Source organism: Vombatus ursinus, unplaced genomic scaffold, assembly GCF_900497805.2.
Source record: "Vombatus ursinus unplaced genomic scaffold, bare-nosed wombat genome assembly UNPS02014945.1, whole genome shotgun sequence".
Taxonomy (NCBI): Eukaryota; Metazoa; Chordata; class Mammalia; order Diprotodontia; family Vombatidae; genus Vombatus; species Vombatus ursinus.
The window spans coordinates 1,833,317-1,855,279 of record NW_020954723.1 but is presented as its reverse complement, the minus strand read 5'-3'; the positions used below and the strand labels follow the sequence as shown (position 1 = coordinate 1,855,279).

At 35.3% G+C, this 21,963-nt stretch overlaps 1 protein-coding gene across 5 annotated transcripts in view; it reads left to right on the top strand.

Annotated features, from left to right (window-relative positions):
- Positions 1 to 21,963, top strand: part of LOC114029979 (pecanex-like protein 1) — a 238,611-nt gene that overhangs the window by 145,947 nt on the left and 70,701 nt on the right. For 4 of the 5 annotated variants that reach the window (XM_027844629.1, XM_027844627.1, XM_027844626.1 and 1 more), the window contains 9 exons: positions 239 to 296; positions 2,109 to 2,326; positions 4,088 to 4,241; positions 12,414 to 12,446; positions 13,754 to 13,925; positions 14,400 to 14,510; positions 15,646 to 15,737; positions 16,883 to 16,992; positions 17,383 to 17,488. In XM_027844629.1, the coding sequence (XP_027700430.1) occupies positions 239 to 296; positions 2,109 to 2,326; positions 4,088 to 4,241; positions 12,414 to 12,446; positions 13,754 to 13,925; positions 14,400 to 14,510; positions 15,646 to 15,737; positions 16,883 to 16,992; positions 17,383 to 17,488 (1,054 nt within the window). The remainder of the gene's footprint in view (positions 1 to 238; positions 297 to 2,108; positions 2,327 to 4,087; positions 4,242 to 12,413; positions 12,447 to 13,753; positions 13,926 to 14,399; positions 14,511 to 15,645; positions 15,738 to 16,882; positions 16,993 to 17,382; positions 17,489 to 21,963) is intronic. The other variant, XM_027844628.1, reaches the window with a different exon arrangement.

Here is a 21,963-nt window from a genome sequence, read left to right as displayed (position 1 = left end):
GTCGTAACATGGCTGAAAGAAAAAAGTTATACCACAAAAGTTAGAATTAACTTTTGTTAATTCTAATAAATATGAAAATAGTTGCTCATTGGAAACTTATTTTGAATCATGTATTTGTTTATGAAATTACTGTGTTTTGGAACTTACAAATGTCAAAATCACTGTATAAGCACACATCTCATTTCTGGAGAATTGCTTACGAAAACTATAATCTAAAACATTTCTTATTTTGTTTTAGTGACACGGACTCTCATGTATCCAGTTCTACCTCAGTTCGATTTTATCCCCACGATGTGGTAGGTTTTATATTTGTGTTTGCAAGTTGATGCAACTTTGAGGTTTGGAGAAATACAAGTGGATTAATGAAGATAGTATTACTGTGCTCTTAACTCTCATTTGTTCTTATAGTATTATTTTATAAAGTGAACTTTATAAGTTACACTTATTTGTAGATAAAATTTAAAGGTTGATGTGGGGATTTGTAAATGTACACTTTATCTCTAAATTAAATTTCTGATATGTAGCAAAATTTTCATTGTGCAAGTCTATAAATGGGATTTTTGTATCATGATTTTAGCAGAAATAGTAGTGATAGTTACGAAGAGTTGGGCACAACTGAACAAGTGAACGACAATAACAAAACTATACTTGGGTTATGAAATTAAAAAAAAAGTAGTAAATGACATCTCCTTAACCCTCAGGTAGATTTAAATCTAGTTGGAGAATACAAATTTACGTACAACCTTTATGAAGCAACAAATTCAAGCTAATGTAGTACTAGCTACTATATAGATAGAATGTAAGCTCTTTGAGGGACAGGAACAGCTGTTTGATTTTTATAACCCTACTGTCCAGCACAGTGCTTGGTAAACAGTTTAAGAAGTTGTTTGATTGCTCCATTGAGTGTTATTGCTGAAGGAACACCAAGTAGTGATGTGATAGAATGAGATGGGGTTGATTGATGCTGATGATGGAAGAGAGGTGAGTTATGAACAAGGTCTTAAAGGATTTGAGGGATATAGATTAGCAGAGAGGAGGGGGAAGAGAATTTCAGGCAAAAGAGTGTCACATTTATGGATGCATAGAGGAATATGTCAGTTATAGAAAGAAAAATTATTTGACCAAATCCGAGATTCAGGGTTGTTGTTGAGAATAGCATAGAGTTTTAATTTTTTCTTACAACAAATTTGTAGAAACCAAGTTGCTAGGCAAAAGGGTTTTTTTAATTCTCCATTTAATTTTGTTACATATAACCCCCCCCCCTTTGTTGCCACAAATTTATTGCTAAAGCAAAACCCTGAGTTTCCAGATAGCCCATTAGATTGGTTATTTTCAAAGATGGGGGAGTCTGGAAAGCAAATGTCAAGAAAGAATGAAATGTAGGTTTGGGGTTTTTTTTGTTTGTTTGTTTTTTTGGTGAGGCAATTGGGGTTAAGTGATCTGCCCAGGGTCACACAGCTAATAAGTGTTAAGTGTCTGGTCTGAGACCAGATTTGAACTCAGGTCCTCCTAACTCCAGGGCTGGTGCTCTATCCACTGCGCCACCTAGCTGCCCCTTGGTTGGTTTGTTTTTTTTTTGTTTTTTTTTTAAGTAATGGTTGATGAGTGGATGGCCTAAATGCAGTGTGGTGAAGAAATGAGGTCAAAGCATCAAAATTTACCCAAAAAGAATTGAGGTTTACTATGAAAAATGCACAATTATATGCTAAAGAGACACCATAGCTTCATTATAAATGACCATAAGGGCAGAAGAATTTTTAGGACACTAGTGATTTTGTAGTGGTTTTAGTGAACAGAAAAGTTTAATAGAAATTCACAAATGAACCAAAACTATCATTTTTCAAACTCCTCTGTGTTAAATCTTTAAGCCTTTTACCATAAAACCATTGCTGATAGAGGTTTCATGTTTTCTTCTTTCTGGTCCTCACTTCCTTGAATTACTTAACAATAAGTTGAAATACTCCTATGATGGCAGGGAATGAAGAGAAAAATAAATGAAACCGGATTATCTTACATTATCCAGGTTCATTAACTGGATAGTTAGCTGTTGAATCATGAGTTGGAAATATTATAACTAATACATAGTTTCCATGCTAACCTTCTTATAGCTCTCTCTTCCCCAGATTCGATTGAATAGACTGTTGACCATTGATCCAGATTTGTTGGAGCAACAAGATATAGATTTAAGCCCTGACCTGCAGGAACATATGCAACCACAAGAAGAAGCTGCCCAAAAAGTAGAACACTACTATCGCTTTTGGATTCTGCCCCAACTTTGGATTGGCATTAACTTCGACAGACTTACTCTTTTAGCCCTATTTGATAGGTGAGAATATATTGTAATTTTTAAGTTACACCTATCTTTGCTCTGATTGTAATAAAAATAGAGGCCCCCTTTGGTTGAGAATAAACTTCATTATAGAGAGTGAAAGCATTCCAATAAAATGTAAGTTCTTTCAGGGGAAGAACTGTTTCATTTTTGTTTTTGTTCTCAGTGACTAGAATAGTGTCTGACACATTTGGGGCATTTAATAAATGATTGATAGTATAATATTATATGCAGTAGATTTGGGTTCAAATCCTATCTTTTTCACTTAGTTACCTCAGTGACCATGGGTAAAGCATAGGTTCCTTATCTGTAAATTGAGAGGATTGGGTTAGATGTTGTTTAAAGTCTTGTCCATCTCTAAATATGGTTACCCTGTATAAAAGTATCAGTGGGAATGTTTTCATCATATTCAAATGATGTTCTTTGTGTCTCCCCACTCCATATTTTTTTATAATCTTCCTAAGTCCATTTAAAAATTGTCCTTTGTCTGTTATTAATAGGCGGGATCAGAAGGGGTAAATCTGTCCATGAATCCAGCAGCTATTAGGTCCTTCACAAGTGATGGTTATACTTAACATGAAATTGTACAGTTAAATGCTTCTCCTTAACACCAAACTATGAGAGTACAGCTGTACCAAATAGTGGAGGGTATAAGGTTGTATATTCTACTCCTGTGTGCTGAGATTGCACAAGATGCCTTCTTGAACATAAGTGGAATGACAAGGAAGCCTCACATGTGTTGTTTGTAGCCAAAGCAGAGTTAGTAAAGACTATTTTATAAGTTAAAATGGGAATGATCAAGGATTCAAAATTTTAAATATATTATTGAATTTTGGGGGGGGGAAGCTTGGCAATGGGGTTAAGTGACTTGCCCAGGGTCACACAGCTAGTGTCAAGTGTCTGAGATTGGATATGAACTCAGCTCCTCCTAACTCCAAGGCCAGAGCTCTATCCACTGCACCACCTAGCTGACCCCTATATATTATTGAATCTTCTATGAATTCCTTGTAACTGTTACATAAAAAAATAAGAATTATAATACCTTCAGTTTCTTTCTAAACCCATCACATGCCCTGGCCATCGTCACTAATATGTTCAGTTTTTTATTATAATATCTTACCTTATTGTAGTGTCCATTATAATTAATTATAATGAAAATTATTGTGAGTGTTCTATCAAGTAACATTCTTAACATCTCTACGTAATGTGATGAAACTAGGTTGTACTCTAAATTGAACAGGACAAAAGAAGAAGACTTAGTTCGTATTTATAGCAAGGGTCAAACTTCATTTTATGTAATGAAATTTGTAATATAGCACTACAGTCAGTCTTCTAATAAAATGTATTTTAAGGATTTAGTTTTTTGATTTAACCTCTTTTGATAACCTGCATAGCATTGTTAACCTCTAAGCTCTCTTAGCATTTATTTTGATAAATAGCATAGTGACATGCCCTCAAAAACTATAGCATTTTAATAGAGGTGAATTAATTTCTTTTGTTATAAAAATGTATGACCTTTGTGTTAAAAGATTAACATTTCTGTATAGCATGTTCTATTTAGATTAATATAACATACACTAATTTTATTCTTATTAGTTTCTTTAAAAATGGAAGGTAATCCAAAATATAGCCAATTTATATTCTAGCTAAATAGTACAGCTTTATATTAATAACTTCCCTTCCTTCTTCCTGTCTAGTTTCTCGACTTATGAATATACTTCATTCACTCAGTTTAATTTTTTTTTTTGTTTGTTTCAGGAATCGTGAGATACTAGAAAATGTGTTGGCTGTCATCCTGGCTATTCTTGTTGCTTTTTTGGGATCTGTCCTCCTTATACAAGGCTTCTTCAGGGATATCTGGGTCTTCCAGTTCTGCCTGGTGATAGCCAGTTGTCAGTACTCACTACTTAAGGTATCCAGTTTTTCCCTTTGTAATGATAGAGATAGATAGGTAGAATAAGGATGTACCTGTATATTTGTAAAACTGGATTCATAGTGAAATGCTAACTTTTAGATTTAGCCTACTTGGATATTAGAGTTGAATTGGGCAGTGGAGAGCAGCAGGGATTTGGAGTGGTCAAAAAACTAAACACAAATGTCAGTGTGTAACTGGTATTTTTTAATGCTATTTTCTAGAAGTGGACAGGAAAAACAAGAATTTTTTGCATATTAGTTAAAAGCAGCAATATGCGTATTTTGTAATCCTAACTTACCTTTTTTCTTCCAAGTAATAGCTCACATTCTCCATTTATGTGTGCTTTGACCAGTTGGGGACCTGTTAGCTGAAGCTGAGACCATGTATTTGTCTTGTAGAAGAAATACTCAGTGCCCTGCATTTTTGGCACAAATCTTCCAGAAACAAATGTATTAATTAAATTATTTTTAATTATCTCAAGAGAGAAATATAACAGGACCGAGATTTGTCTTGCCTTCAAAAAGTTCTCTGACCAAACATTTTTCTAGTTAAAATGTATAGGGTTCAAAAACAAAGATTCCATAGTCAAGATGAAATATAGAAGTGCAAATTTTAGGTTAATAGTTTTGATTTGTCAAACAAAACAATTCCTTGTGTACCTTGGAGAACCACTTTGCTTAAACTGTTTAATCCCTCTTTCACCACTCCCTGGAAAGATTCATTCAATTTGGTTAAAGTTAACTCAGAATAACTCTTTTAATTGAATTAGTAAAAGATACATTTTTGCTCTTTGTTTGATCTTTAACCTAGTAAGTTTCTGGGAAAATTCTTTCCTAGGCTGATCAGCCTTTAGAAAATTTTAGAAACTGGTTAATCCTTTAATAAGAATGATTTTAAAAGATTTCTGTTAAGGGCATTTTCTCCTCGAATTTGATGAAGTTAAAGATAAGGCATTCCAATCAGGTGAAATCAAGAGTTATATGGAAAAACACTGAGAAAATTACTTCTTAATACTTTTAAAAAGAGGGAATGGAGGGAGGGGTGCTTCCATAATTCTTAATAGACACATAATTGCTGTAGTGCCAAAAAAGCAAAAAAAAAAATAGAATCTCCTGCTCCTTGGTAGTGTATTCACCACCACCACCACCACCGGACCCTTCTTTAATAACTAGCAGAGAGAATTAATCAATTCCACCCTCTCTGAGAAGTGTTAGGTGCCAGTTTCATTAACCCTCAGTTGTATAAAGAAAAAAATTCAGAGATTATGGTTTGAGGACATGACTAGAATGAAGCCACAGGAAATAGAGGTAGCAAAATACTTCTGGACTAATGACCTGCTTTCCTCCTTTAAATTTTTTAATAGCTAATGTGATAAGACACATAGAAGGGCTTTAAAAATATTCATCATTAATTGTGATAATAATTACATAAGAGAGCATTAGCCAGTGAGCTCAGTACTTAGGAGCATGCACAGAGTGTTTCTAATAAAATTTCCAAAGAGACTTTAGAGCACATGAAGACATTCTTTAATGGCATCTGCTCTGATGGCCATGTGATAAAGATCCTTTTTTGACTGGATGTGTAGCCAGAAGTGGTAGGTGAAAGGGAAGGTATTCAGAGGGCTCTAGATCACCAGAATCTTCTTGGTGTGACTTCTTTTTGCCTGGCAGCATTCCAGTGAGAAGAGAAATAATTCTCTAAAGGGAGAGCACTTGGACCTCCCTCTCTGAGATCAGCATGTGGCCTTGAATATAGGCCTTTGTTCTTTTGTTTTAAGTGAGGGATATTGGAAGCTCACAAGATCATAGTGAGCCACCTAAGCTGAGGTTCAGGAGTGGAATTCGTGCTGGGCTTTTGTCCAAATGGGGCTTAGGAGGCAGCTTGGATAACTATCTCTGGAATCTTCCCTCACCTATCTCCTAGAAAGACTTTGATTCTTGATAGGAAGGGAGCAGGAAAAGGGGTCAGGAGGTTCTCCTCTGTGAGAAGGGTACTGGGTTACAATTATATTTTTCTACCCCACCTAAATATTGCTGGTCTAGTAAAAAGATTTTTAACCACGCTGGCCATCATCTCTTATGGAGAGAGAGGATACCCTAAACTCGTAAATGTAGGCTTGACTCCTTCTTACCAAATGCTAGTTACACAAAAAATCATCAGAAAGAGTGAATGGTAAACCTATTTTATCCAAGCAAATAGCACACAGAAATCATAGTCTGTGAGCTGCTTGAGAACAATCACTGTTTTATGCCTTGTTTTATTTCTCCAGCGCTCAGTTCATTTGCCTGGAATACAGTAGACACTGAATATATACGTTTTGACTTGACTTAACTAGAAAATAAGTGAATGAATGAGTTCTTTAGGTGGGAGAGAAAGAACTTAGTTCAACCAAGAGAGACCCCATTTTCACTGAAGGGGAAAATTCCCCAAAGTATCTAAGGAAGCAAGTTGGAAATCAAAAACATGTTGAGCATCCATCTTCCCCTGTGTGTCTGCTGCCCCCCAAAGTCTGTCTCTTTCTCTCCGTTTTTCCCACACCGGGAGAGTCTGGATTGGAGCATGTCCTTTCTCAAAGTTGGCATGCTGTCAGGCAGGAAAAAAAGTTGCACCAAAAGAAGAACAAGGCTCTGACTGGCTAGTACCTTTTAAATGTCTCCCAGTTTCTACTACACAGCCAGTTAAAAAGGCCCTTCTTCATTACTTTGCTAGCAGACAACAGCCAGGTGCAAAAAGTCTATGCCTGCTCTAAAGTCCCAATGAGCATTGTGTCAGAGGTGCTCTGTATATTCCTTTATGTTCCTGTTACAGTTATTTGAAAGATTAATTGGTATATTAGGTGCATATAAAACTACATGAAAGGCAGTTACAAAGATAGTGAGTTAGTCTCAGATGGAGGAGGACTCAGATTCCTATTCCCTCTCTGACACAAACTGGTTGTGTGAGCCTGAGCAAGTCATTTAACCTTTCAGGATGCTGGGCTACCTTCCAAGACAGTAAGTTGCTGAGAAGGTGCAGATATGCATTGCTAGTTTTCCCACCTCTGTTAGTTAGCAGTGCCAGTGAAATCACAGTGCCTATTCTTACTTACTTGCATATGTCCTCCCCTATAGTTTTTTACTTTGCAATAGCCAGTATTTCTCAAATAAACAGGTTGCTTTATGCCGAACTAAATTGATCTTTTCAGAAAAGATAAAGTGTTAGAGTCAGCACACACTTAACTGCTTCTCTTTCTTTACTCATGTTTGTGTAAAACTCTTCCTATTTTCTCCTCCCTTTCCTAAGAGTGGAAGTGTGTGGCAATATTAGAATCAGTGTGCTTCAGATGTTTGAGAAGAAATCATCAAGATTTCAGGTATTATCCTAGCTGCCTAGGCCTCTTTCTCTTTGAGAGAGGTCTAGACACAAATATCAAATTTGAAGCTTGAAAATAAATTTTTTTTTGAAAGTTCAATAACCAGTAATATAATTTTTCTTTTCCTCTCACAGTTACTAAAGGAATGCCTCTATTTAGATAGTCTCTTTTAGCAACAAGGTCTTGCTAAGAAAAGGAACTAATGTTAGACTCCAATTAAATTTGGAATCTTGCTGTATATCCCTGGGAGTCTTTAGTAAAGAGTGAAGAGGATAGTGAAAATTTCAAATGTTAATTAAGATTATCACTGTAGAAGGCCAGGATGTAGGTATTTTTATAATTATTCCTTCTCTTTGAGAATATGGAAGCCAGAGGAGAAGAGAAGGAGATTTTTTTCATTTGTATAACTTTATGTGAATGAGTCCCCTATTTAGTTTTAAGTCTGTAGCCTGGTCTTTTAGTTTTACTTAAGCACTTTTGGCTCTTTTGATGCCATATATGACATCTATACTTGGATACCCTTGGATCACTCCAAATTCAACATAGAGAAACAAACTGACAGCATGGTGTAGTGGATAGAAAGCTGGCTGTGGAGTTTGGAAGAACTGAGATCAAGATCTTCCTGTGACCCACTCTAGCCATGTAGTGGGGAGTGGGGAACAAATAACTTGACCAACCTATTGGTACCCTGGACCACTCTCCACATTTTCACTTTGTGTATTGTGGCAATATACACATTGGGAATTATCCACACAGGGAAATCAAAGACCAAACTCATCATCTTCCCCACATTATCTCCCTTTTCCAACTGTCCAACCTCCTCATTTGTCATTGACTTCAAAATTCCACAAATCCCAATCTATTTTGATTTATTCTTTGCCTTGTTCCAGTAGCAGTAGTTTAATACATATTCTCTTGGCTCTTTTCTCTCTTCTTTTAAAAAGTAAGTCTCTCCTAGCCTTCACTTGGGTGGCATGGTGTAGTAGAAAGAGCATGTACTGTAGTTGAACTGTGAAGACTTGGGTTCAAATCCATGCTATCTTTCATTGAGTGAGGTTTCGTATGACTTTAGACAAATCACTTAATTTCTCTCAGCTTCAGTTTCCTCATCTGTAAAATGATAAAGATAATACTTGTACTGCCTACCTCACAAATTATTGTAAAAAGGTCACTTAATGAATGTCAACCATTGTTATTATTATCATCCTATTTTTGCCCTAATATTCGCTGGCAGTCTTCTCAAGTAGATGATTCATGCCTTTTGCCTCCTTTTTCTCAATTCCATTTACTGCATAATTAGCTTCAATCTGACTTCTTTATGAAGTTATTAATAATCCCTTAACTGCTATTTTTGGAGGCTTTTTCTTATTGTTCATTCTTTGACCTCTGTAGCAATTCGCCCTGTAAACCACCTCCTTCTCCATTTAAAAACTCTTTCCCAGATGGACTATATTCAGATTCTCTTTTACCTTTTACTACATTTGTCTCCACTGATTCCTTTTCTCTTTTTTATTTTTTGTACTCCAACTGGTCATTTCTTATGGGTCAGTCCTTGTCACTCTTGTCTTTCCATGGCTTCTTTTTCGTGAATTAATCCACTTTTCTGATCACTTGGATACAAGTTATTTTTCCATCCTCATTTTCTGCCCTAGCCTTTAAGTACTAGTTCTCTTGTCTCCTGCCACCTACTGGGCACTGGAATGGCCTGCTATCTCCTCCAACTCAACAATTGTAAAACAGAGCTTTCTCCCTACCAACAAAATATTTCCTTTCCTAATTTCACTGTTTCTGTTCTTCCCACTTTTTCTTCATGGTGTCATCCTGTCAACCAGGCTTTCAACTTCTGTCATCTTTGACCTGATCCTTCTTAGATCTTAGTCACTAAGTTCTATGATGAAATTCTCTGAGTGAAATGTCCTTCAAATCTTTCTCTTCCTTTCTGTTCCCATTATTACCATCCTAACCCAGTTTCTCATGACTGGATTGTTGTAGTAGCCTCCTAATTGGTCTTCCTGCTTGTGGGTTTTCCTTTCTAATCTCTCCAACAGTACTATTAGATTAATCTTCCCAGAATGCTACCTTTGCAATGTTACTCTTCTGCTCAAAAGCCTTCACTATTTCCGCATTACTTATAGGATTAAGTTCAAACTCCACAAGTCAATCCCAACATATGCTTTCAGTTCTTAACACGAACCCTTCAGACTCTTCCTAGATGAACCACATTGTTCCCTAAATATACTTTGCTTATTTCCCATTCTGAATTTGTTTATGCCATTGCTTTTGTCTAGAATTATCCCTCTTCTCTCTTTCACTTATTGTAATAATAATAATATTGTTATCATCCATAGCAGTAATAATGGATCTCATTTACTTAGCTACTTAAGGTTAACAAAGTGCTTTCCTTAAAACAATCCTGTGAGATAAGTAGCACAATGCAATTGTTATCTTCAGTTTACAGATGAGAATCTAAGGCTCTGCAAAGTTAAATGAATTGCCTATGATCATAATTAGAAAGTATCATAGATGAATCTGGAATTTAATTTATCCAAGCTTCTGGTATGGTATTCCAGGCATTATTCATACTTTCCTATTTTAATCTTATTGCCTAGTGGCAATAACCTCCCTGTTTCCTCAGATGTGCACATAATTTCCTTCCTTTACACCTCATGCCTCTTATAACATGTTGTAGGCCCCTCCTCCCATAATTTTCCTTCTCTAATTTTATAAATCTTATAATCCATTGAAGATTTATCTAGACCTCCTTCTTTGATTAACTCAGGCCTTAATGATCTTTATCTTTTATTAATTCCTTTAGCTTTCTAATCTTTATCCCAGAATCTAATTACTTTATATTTTCTGGTTGTATATTGTGTCTTTTAACTAGATTCATTGTGTCTACATGTCTTCTGTTATTCCATCAGAGAGTTTTATACTCAGTTGGTGTTGGAGACATGTAGACTAAGAGTAGAATATTGGGTCCTGAATGTGATGGAGGAAGAGTATTTGAGGATAGAACTTAAGAATTAATTATATCTCTGTATTTTGTGGATTAAGGTGTCTCTCCCTGGCTACCACTCCACTCTGTGTTGTTTCCTTAATTAGGATCTAAGTTCCTGGAGAACAAGGATTGTCTTTGTTTTTGTATTTTGTATTTCTCACCCTAATGCTTACTTAACACAGTGCTTGGCCCTAAGAATTAATAAGCACCTTTTTTATTCATCTGTTATAAAATGAGAGAGGGAGTGAATAGAAGTGAATCTGGATTAATATCCTTAGAGTTGGTTTCATTTTAGATTTGAATGGAGTAGAATTTAGGGTACTTCAAAAACATGATTGCTAATTGATGAAATTTGAGAATTATAGAATTTTATTTAGTATATAACAGCGTTCCTTCCCCCCATTTTGCAGATGAGGAAATTGAAGCTAATACTGGCAGGTTTCCTCACTCCCATTCTCATGCTCTTTTTTCCTCTCCATTCATTCACTTATTAAGCAAACATTTGTTAAATGTTCTTTAAGTATATGGAATACCTAGTTGCTATAGAAAATATTAAATCTAAGAATATGCAGTCTTTGCCTTCAAGGACCTTGCTGTTGAAGAGTACAAAGGACAGGTATGTTTGTTAAAAGCCTGTCCTACAAGGTAGTGAGAAGCAGGCTAGCAGATGAGGATGATCAGGAAGGGGAGGCCTAATGGAGGAGGTGCACTTTGAGCTGAGCATTGAAGGAAGCTAGAGATTCTAAGAGGATGAGGTCGGAAGAGAATTATTCCAGGCATGGGCAGGGGGAGACTCATTGCATAGCTGTGGAGTTGGGAAATTGAGTGCATTTGTGTAGGAAACAGTATTCAGTTGGCTTGACTGGACAGAGAGTGCACGGAGCAGAATGATGTATACATTCTCATATGTCACAGATTTCCCCATACTTCTTGCTGTGTGTATTGAGTTACAATCATGATTTGAAGTGTCAGTGGAAAAGAGATGTCTAGCAGGAAACTGAAATGCTAGTTTGGAGCTAGAGATAGAGATGTGGGAATTAACCTCGAAAAGGTGATAGCTGAGGAGTTGAATATTGATATGGCAAATTGATAAATTTATGTGGCACTTTTGCACTTTCACCAACACTGTTCAATTTTTTGTATCCAGTTTAATATATGTGAAGTGATAGCTGTTAATATATGATTCATTATTTCTATTATTATTCCCATTTTACAGATGAGGAAATTGAGGTTGAGGTAGGCTAAGTGACTTGCCTAGGGTTCCACAGCTGAGTCAGTTTATGAAGCAAGATTTGAACTCCGGACTTCCTGATCATGTCCATCATTATATATATCTACTATGCCACGGAGATGTTGCTTAAGTTGTGAACATTACAGTTTAATGTTTTTGCTGTGCTATTGGAAATGAATATATAATATGAATTAAATATTAATACAAAAAAAGCTTGTCATAGTCTTGGTGATAGGAAAGAATTAATACGGTATTATGGCAATACATGTTATATCAGGAGAAGAGTTTACACATCTAAAGCTTTGAAATAATGAATCATATGTTAGCATGTATCACTTCACAAATACTAAGCTGGATACACAATTTTGAACATAGCCTCTTATAGTTTGTTTCAGGAAGAAAAAAACTTTCCTTGCCATGACAATAAATCCAATATGTGGTACTGATTCCATTCAATGGAATTAACAAGCAAAAATTTTAATAAGTCTGGATTTTACTGTTTCTTTATCATTTTGGAAAATGGTTCTAAAGTGAGCAGAATCTCAGGGATGTAATTTATAACTCTGATTCTTTCTATTTTATTTTCAGAGTGTCCAACCAGATTCTTCTTCACCTAGACATGTAAGTTATTATAATCCACGTAAAATACAGCATTTAACCAAGCCTGCCTTAGTGTCAGTGCCTAAATGAAGGCTTACAATACTACCACCTCACTAATGAGCCATGAAATACTCCTGGAGATGCCATTGAGAGGTTCTTGTCAGCTTCCAACAAATTGTTGGTATTTAGTGATAGAGATAGATTATCAATCTGTAATATAATTAACTTGTTTTTGCAAATTCTAGGTGTGACATTGAAGATTGTTCTACTAATTCATTTTTGCCAAACCCTTCTGTAGAGTGATGTCAATTAAATAAGAATTGATTAGGTGAAACATTACATTTTCTGATTGTACTTATTGTTGTATTCATATTGATGTTCCAGAGTTTACGGTCTCCTGTGATAGAATCTAAGTTCCTTGAGAGCAAAAACTATTTTGTTTTCATTTTTATATACCCCAAAGCTAGCATAATGCCTAGTATGTAGTAGGAACTCATTGATTAATCAATATCATAAAATTAATAGATAATCATGAATTTTATCCATTCTTTGTGTACTTGCTTCTCAAGAATTGCTAACAGGTAGAAAAATTGATGGCTATAAGTTTTTCATTTCCTTTGCCCATCCTCTGGGAAGCTTTTTAGTATAATGGAAAGAACATTGAACTAAGATTTAAGAAGTCTGGATTCTAGTCGTTAGGGTTGGGCAGACCATTAGAGATGATCTAGTTCAAACCCCTGTAGTGGAAAGGGCAAGTGGTGCCCAAGGAAATGGCATTTATTCCACACTTACTCTGTGTCAGGAAACACAGAAAGGCAAAAACAGTCCTTGACCTTATGGAGTTCACAATCTAATGAGAGACACCATGCTAACAACTGTGTATGAGCAAGATTCCAGTGGGATTTATTGGCGGTAATCTCAGAGGGGAGGCACTATGGGGAACCAGGAAAGAATTCCTGCAGAAGGGGGGATTTTAACTAAAGATTGAAGGGAGCCAAGGAAACCAGGACTTGGGGATGAGGAAAAAGAGTAGTGTTCCAGGGATGGGAGTTTGAATCTCTGCATTATCTCTGTGAATATAGGATAGTCATTTAATCTGTCTCTCACTTTTTTTGTTCTTAAAAATTGGTAAGTAGAGCATGGGGTGGATTAAAATCTTCATTTCATCGATAGAAATTTAAACTTGATAAGAATTTTTTAAAGGTGAGTGGGAATATATTTTGAGCTCTTACATAACATAAATATTCAATATATAATATTATCAAAGAGGCATATTTTTAATTAAATGAATTATTTTCAGTAACTAAACTAATTTCTATCCTTTCCAGGGTCATAATCGCATCATAGCCTATAGCAGACCAGTTTATTTCTGTTTGTGTTGTGGTCTTATTTGGCTCCTGGATTATGGTAGCAGAAACCTTCCTACAACCAGGTTCAAGTTATATGGAATGACTTTCACCAATCCACTGCTGCTTATGTCAGCCAGGGATTTAGTTATAGGTAGGTCATATTTAAATTCTTACGTCATCAACATCAATTTATTCGTATAGTAGCAGTATTCACTGATGAGTCAGACTGGCTTCTGTATTCACTATCAAGAAAGATATACATGCTGTGATTCTGTTTTGATTATATTAATCTGTCTAGTAGAGAGAAAAAAGTCTGGTTTCTCAGAAGTAAAAACTATGAATGTTATGAAAATGTTTTAGAAAATGCTCATTTGGTATATTTATTAAGCAGAATAAATGAAGCACATGCCCTTGTGAGTTGTGTACTTAATGTTCCTGTTTAAAATGATTGAAGTAGATATTTTTTAGGAAGCTTAAAATTTTAGAATAATCATTTATACCAAAATGTCAGTTCTAGATAATATGTCATCATTTTATAATGTGTAAAGAAATTGAGGGATATTTTACTGTAAATATCCTTACATTAATTGAATTTCATGTTATTTCTTTTTTTGGGGGGGGGTAGTGTTCACACTATGTTTCCCCATAGTGTTCTTTGTTGGGCTCCTGCCTCAGGTGAATACATTTGTGATGTACCTCTGTGAACAATTGGATATTCATGTGTTTGGTGGCAATGGTGAGTACATTTTATTTATTGGAGAGAACAGAACCAAAATGTCTAATCATCAGTTGTTAATGAGTAGCCTCTAATGTAATTTATTTTACTTTCAGACCTGAAGTAAAATAGCATTACTTACTTTACATCAAAAAGAGACCAAGATTTAGTTTAGTCAAATGTGTCTTTCAATGAAAAACCCAAAATTACTGAAATTAGAGCTTCTTATGTAAGAAGTGATGATACCATTTTAATAAAACTTATAGTTTTTAAGTTTATGGTAAAATCAGATTTAACACATTAATAAAACATTGTATCCTTTCCCCAAAACTCCAATAGTCTGAGAGAAATGATAATATATATATAACATTTCTTTTTTTTAATAATTTTATATTTGTTTTCTTTTTTGTATTTTTTAATTTATTTGTAGAAAGGGAATACCAGTATTTAATCTAAAATATTTTATAAGAGAAGCTTTTGTTGGGGGAATCAAACCTGTTTTCAGTCAGAATTTGTGGTTGAAAAATATTCCTTCTTAATAAATTTCCTGTCTTTAAAAAATAAAAGAAAAATGTGATGGAATGATAAGAGAATATTGAGATCAAGGTATAATGACTTAAATAACAAGAAATATTATTCTCTCTAATTAATGTTTCACTTGCTACCTAGTTCGAATTTTTAAAAACCAATGCTAGTCCATATTTTTACTTCCTTTGTTGTTTCTTCTATAGTTGAAGTGGTTCATTTAGTCATTTAAAATTTTGCAGTAAAATTAATAATAGAAAGTGCCTCATCGAAAGCCAGAAGATGAAATGACAAAAATTTTGCTACCATTTCTTCCTTTTAGTTTTTCCTTTCACCCTGCTTTCCTAGTTCCTGTTTATTGCCTGAATTATTTACATTTATGCTTGATTCATCCCTCTTTACCTTTTAAAGGATTCTTCATTACCAAATTGGAATTTTATTTCTCTGATTTTTAAGTGATATACCAGACTTTTTATGTCTAGTCCTCTCAGTTTTTTTACTTTAAAATTTCAAAGTATCACCAAAACTAGTAGAGAGACTATCTAACTTAAGAAAAACACTTAAATCTATACACTGTTTTTATCTATAGATGATTACCAAAGATTAACATATGTTTTTTCCAAATGTCTAGCTACCACAAGCTTGCTTGCAGCACTTTACAGTTTCATCTGTAGTATTGTGGCAGTAGCATTATTGTATGGACTGTGTTATGGCGCTCTGAGGGTAAGTGATAAAGTTTATTTTGTTAAGTTACTACTTAATAAAGATAGTTATATGTTTTCTGCATTTTTTGCATTCACTACAGTCATGTTATTTTACTGAGTATAGTGTTAGCATAGTCTTAATATGTTGTATCTTAATTTAATTGGTTTAAGAGTGATTTTGGGGGCAGCTGGGTGGTGCAGTGGATAGAGCACCGGCACTGGAGTCAGGAGGACCTGAGTTCAAATTCGGCCTCAGACCCTTGACATTAGCTGTGTGACCCTGGGCAAGTTACTTAATCCCAATTGCCTCACCAAAAAAATGAAATAAAATAAAGTGATTTTAGAGAATAACTTTCTTAGAATTGCTTTCTTAACTAAGTAATGGTTAAAGGAGAAATATAGTTAGTGGGTTTCAGATTTTAAAAATGAAATTTGGAAGTTAGAAATGCCGTTGATTTGCTAATAATGTATTTGTATTCCCAGTTCCTACTATACTGCCTAGCACATGGTAGGCATCTAATCCTTGTTGATTGATGGATAGATGAGATTAGTTATTTAAAGTTTATTGAATGTCCATCAAACAAAACTTTTTAGTAGGTACTATAAAACAAACCAACAAGGCAGCTAATACATATAGAGGATGTTCACAACTTACTTAACAGCTTAGGTGCTTGAGATACAGATAACTTGAAAATAATGTGGTAGCTTTAGTAGCAGTCCTGAGACAGCCTAGAATCAAGTATGGTAGATAAGAGAGGCAAATGTGATAGCCAACAGAAATTTATAATTATAAAATTCTAAGATGAAAAGGTAGATTAGAGATTTGGCTGGTGAATTATAAAAATTATTTGATCCCATAAAGTTTTCAGGAAGAAGGAAGTCTTCCTCACTGTACTTGCCAGGATAATAATTGTATTGTATGAATGAAATTGGTTAGACAAATACTTAGGAGTGGAAGGTCACCTAACAAAAAGGAACCCTAAGGGAAGTTTGCCTGAAACTGAGAATGTGTGGACTGGTGTAGATGATAACAAAATGAAAGATGTGGTGTAATTCTTGCTGGATTTAATTTTCTTTTAGCCATATGTTAATTTTAAAACATTAAAAGTGGAAATACTAATTATAAACTTATTACTCTCCTCTGCTCATATTTTTTTGGAACAGGATTCTTGGGATGGCCAGCATATTCCTGTACTTTTCTCTGTATTTTGTGGCTTGTTAGTGGCGATATCCTATCATCTCAGTAGACAAAGTAGTGATCCATCTGTACTTTTGTAAGTAAAACCAAAGACCATGATGAATTAAAAAAATTCACACAAGCATTTAAGCATTTTGGATGAGTTTTTCTTTCCCTTAGCCCACCCCAAAGTGCTCCTGCTGTGACTTTTTGTTTTAGATTTCTAAACATAATAACTTTGGATGATTATAGCCACATAATCAGAGGATTTGGCAGATTTGAAAGGTATTAAGTTGTATGTTGTATGATGAAAAGACTAAATGTTATATTCAATTAGCTTATAACATCCTAGACTTCTTAGTTCGCCATCATTCGTTCATGATTAAACTAGATTCATCTTTTCATTTCCTCCTTGAAATGGATTATTTGTTGTTTGAACCATTGCTTGTCATTCATTTGTCTGATGTAGTTTTCACTTATATTGTAGCTCTTTGGTGCAATCAAAAATTTTTCCAAATACAGAAGAGAAAAATCCAGAGGATCCTCTCTCAGAAGTAAAAGACCCGCTGCCCGACAAACTTAGAAATTCTGTTGTAAGTTCCTTAAGGTGTTGTCCCTTTTTAAACCACCTGAAACTGTAAATCATGGACCTTGAAAAGTTTGTACGTTTAAAGATTATATACACTGTTTAAAAAACTTCCAATAGATTATTATGAAGGCCATAATTTCATTGAATTGTAATGTGTTTTATTTAGTTCATTTAAAAATTTTAACATGTATGAACCACCTCTTTCCAATCCTGATTTTCTAGTTGTGGTGAAATAGATAATATGCTGAGAATAGATTTTAGAGTAACTGAAACTAAGTGATATCATTAGTCATAGAATGATAAAATTTTGAACAATTATATTGAATTGAGGGTACCATATAAAAAAAATTAAGAACTTGTTTTCAGATAGCAAAATATTGTTTTTAAATATTTATTTCTATAATTTACAGCCTTTTCCCTAAGGAAACACTTCTCAGATAGGGGTCAGGAGAAATCCATGTGGGCGTAAATCATATTCTTTTTCTTATCTGATGCTGCAAGTAAGATTCCCCAGGCTTTAAGACTGCTGTCATCACTCTCTACCAGCATCAGAGATTCAAAGCAAGTTCCTGACTCATGTGGCAGTTGGCATTTCGAGTCTCCAAACTTTCAGGAAGCACAGAGATTTGTCATTTCCAAGAGCCTCAGCAACTAGAAGGAAAGGGGAGGCGAGAGAGAAGGGAGAAGACATATAACTATTCTCACAGTAGTTTTAGGCTGCATTGGATTCTGCTCTAAACTCTAGGATTGGTACAACTATAAAACCTTAAGTGGCATTCTAGGAGTGAGTCATACAAATACTTAAATTGAAAGAGTGTATGAAATTTTTGTCTCTAGGTTAATATTTTATCTAAATTGATACTTTGCATTGTTAACATTTGTGGAAGGTAGTAGACTTAAATATGGAACTGACTGAAAAAAGGTAGTGGAGAATAAAGGAGTTTAGAGAGAGTTTGACAAGAAAGCTCATAAAGCCAGATCATCTTTAGAACATGTCAAAATGAGGTAAAAATAAGATGAAAAAAGAGACTGTCAGCATTTCTGTCATAGTCTCTGTGTGCTGCTTGAGAATGGAAAGAGCAGCTGAACTAAACCTAGCGGCATGTGGTGGGATTCCCTGCCAAAGATCACTTTCCAGGATATTTAAAGAGGGGATGATAACAAATGTTTGGGGAAACAGATTTTAATCCTGAGAAAGGTGATTAAGAAAATACCAATAATGATTCATTTATATGCCTAAGTTTTCATCTCTACAAAATTTTATGAAAATGAATTCAACATTTTTCAAATTCATCTTTGGTATACTCCAGCCTCTGGAAGGAAGAGGAAAGGAGAAAGCCTTACTGTCCTGTGCCACCATCTCCTGCCTGGTCTCCAACCTTTGTAGGGAATTGCAAGAGAAGAAGAGGGTGTCTTTAGGGTAGCTTGAATTGGATGTCCCATAGGCATCTCAAACTCAAAATGAACAAAACAGACCTCATTATCTTTCTCCTAAAATTCTTCCCTCTATGAACTTTCTTTCTTATTACTGTCCTTTTTGTCACCCATCTTGACACATTGGATCCATCCTTGACAATTCAGTCCATTGGCAAATCACGTCATTTCCACCTTCCAACATCTCTTCTGTCTTAATGTCAAATGACATAATACTTTAAATGTGCTTAGCACATTGCTTGGGATATAGTAGGTGCTTAATATGTGCCTGTTCTCCTTTCCTCTCCTCATTCTCTCCTACCCTTCCCCTCCATTAGCATTCCTCTCTCTCTAATCATACAATTACCCTCCTAGTTCACATCCTTCCCACTTCTTATCTGGGCTAGTGCAGTTGTCTTCTAATTGCTCTTATTGTTTCAAGTCTCCCACAACTTCAATTTATCCTCCACTTGGTTACCAAAATGATTTTGCTAAAGCATTGGTATGGTGACTATAACAAATGAAATTTAATGAAAAGGTGAATTGAGGCACACTTGTACAAGCAAGATATTATTTTATTAACAGGGGCACTATTTGCCAATAAAAGGGTCAATGAATTGCCTTCATTTATGCCAAAGACCCAGAAATGGAGATGCAACTAATTTTTATAAGTATAGAACAAAGAACAGAACAAAAATGCTATCATTGGTTATGAGATTGACAGCATCATGGGAGAGAGAGGTCATGATTGATTACATTAAGGAAAGCCAGCATACACACATGTGGGATCAGGGCAACCTCTCTCTCTCTTGAAGGAATGCTTTTTGAATTTATGGGACCCAGCTGCATCCTGAGGCTTCTGATAGGAGTAACAGGCTTGGGGACCTGGGAGTGAGATAAGACCACCTTTAATACACAAATGCCTTGGAGTTTCTCAGTAGCTGAAGTTATGAGAAATAATGAGGCTTCCTTGGCAGAAAGTGATTTGCAAGTGGTGCTGAGATTCCCTTAGAATTAAAATGTTCAATGACAGTATTGAACTTTTAAACTTTAGCTCAGAGTTTTTCTTTAATTAAAAGTGATCAGAAACTGAACTTACCTGAACTTTGAACTCATAAACTTCTTCTTTCAGAGACAAAAAGGCCGAAGTTTTTATAAAATACAGAATGAGGTTACTAAATACAATCAGTTACAGAGTGAAATCAATTATAAAATACAAAATCAATATTAATTTTCACAGTGGCATTACTTTCCTATTCAATATATTCCAGTGGCCCCCTGTTACCTCCATGGTCAGATATAAATGCCTTTATCACTTAAAGCTCTTTGCAGCCTGATATCTTCCTAACTTTCCAATCTTCTCATTCTTTGAGTAGTAATATTAGCTTTCATTTCCAAGAGCAGTTTGAGGTTTTCAAAATGATTTACCCAAAATACTCCTAGTGTAGGCAGTGGAAATACTATTATTCTCATTTTATAGATGAATTGACTAATACTCAAGTGAAATAACTTTTCCAAAGTTATTTGAACTGAGGTCTCTCCAAACTTTATTGCTTTTCCAGCTACCCCCAGGTGGGTTGGAGGTAAATTGTAGAGTGTTTAGCCAAGAATGACCAGCTTGATTGCTAAGCTTTAATAAGCAATAAAGAGCCATAGAAAGTTCTGAGTAAGGGGTGATGTCATCCTTGTTGTGCATTTGGAAGGTTCATTCAGTAGCAATGTGCAGGATAGAATGGGACAAGATTGAAGATGAGAAAAGAACACATGCTGCATGTGTGTAATCTGACTAGAGTGGAAGAATCTCTCTGAGTAGATATAGGCACTGAGATTGGATAAGTAGCACAGGTTCAGATTATTTGGAAAACTTAGGCAAATGAATTGAGTGCAATAGAGCTTCCATAAATTCTGTTTCCAGAATCTATCAATAACAAACTTTGATTAAGAGCCTACTTTGTGTGTATCACTGAGGATACAAAGATGAAAATGAAATTGTCTCTGCCTTCAAGGAATTTACATTCCTTCTGGAGAGACAATATGTACGTAAGCAAGTCTGTAAAATAAATACAAGGTAAATGCTCTTTGGGCAGTAGTAGGGTGGGGTCAGAAAGACCGAGAGGGAATCTGGAAAGGCTCGATTTTGAAGGAAACAAGAGGACTCTTAAAGGAAAAGGTAAGGAGGGTTTGCATTCCAAGAAAGAGTAATGTATAACAAAGCTGGAATCATTCAATTGGGGATGAGTTAAGAGGCTTGAAAAGTCAACTAGAATAGCTTTTGTTTGATTCTGCTGGCAGTAGGAAGCCATTAGTATTTATTGAGGAGAGAAGTGACATATTCAGACCTACACTTTAAGAAAATCACTTTTGCAGCTTAGTATGGGGTGGGTTGGAGAGTGGAGAGACTTCAGATAGAGAAACCAATTAAGAGGCTAGTTTAGCATTTGTTAGAGGTGATATGGGCCTCAACTAAAGTGGGGCTTTTGTGAGTAGAAAAAAGGGAATACATGTGAGAGATGTTGTTGAGGCAGAAACAACAAAATAGGGTAATTGATTGGATGTTTGAAGTAAGAGAAAGTGAAAATTCAAGGGTAATGCAGAGGCTGTAAACCTAGGTTAACTGGAAGGATGGTGGTACCTTTGACAGATAGAGGGGAAGTTTGGAAGAGAGATGACTTTGGCGGGAAAGATAATGAGTTCTGCTTCAGACATGTTGATTTTGAGATGCCTACAGGACATTCGGTTTGAAATACCCAGTTGTCAGTTGGAAATGTGTGACTAGAACTCAGGAGAGAACCTGGGGCTAGATATACAGACTTGGAAGTCATCTTGCCTAGATATGATAATTAAACCCATGGGACATGATGAAATTATGCACTAAGAGAGGGACAGTAGAGAGAATAGAAGAGGCCCAGTATAAAGCCTTGGTGAACATCCACATGTAGGGGGTGAGATAGACAGAGATAATGAATGAACAAAGGAGACCAAAGAGGAGCAGACATTCAGTTAGGAGGAGAAAAGTGGAAGAGTATCAAAGTGGAGAGTGTAGTCAGCAGTATCAGATGATGGCAG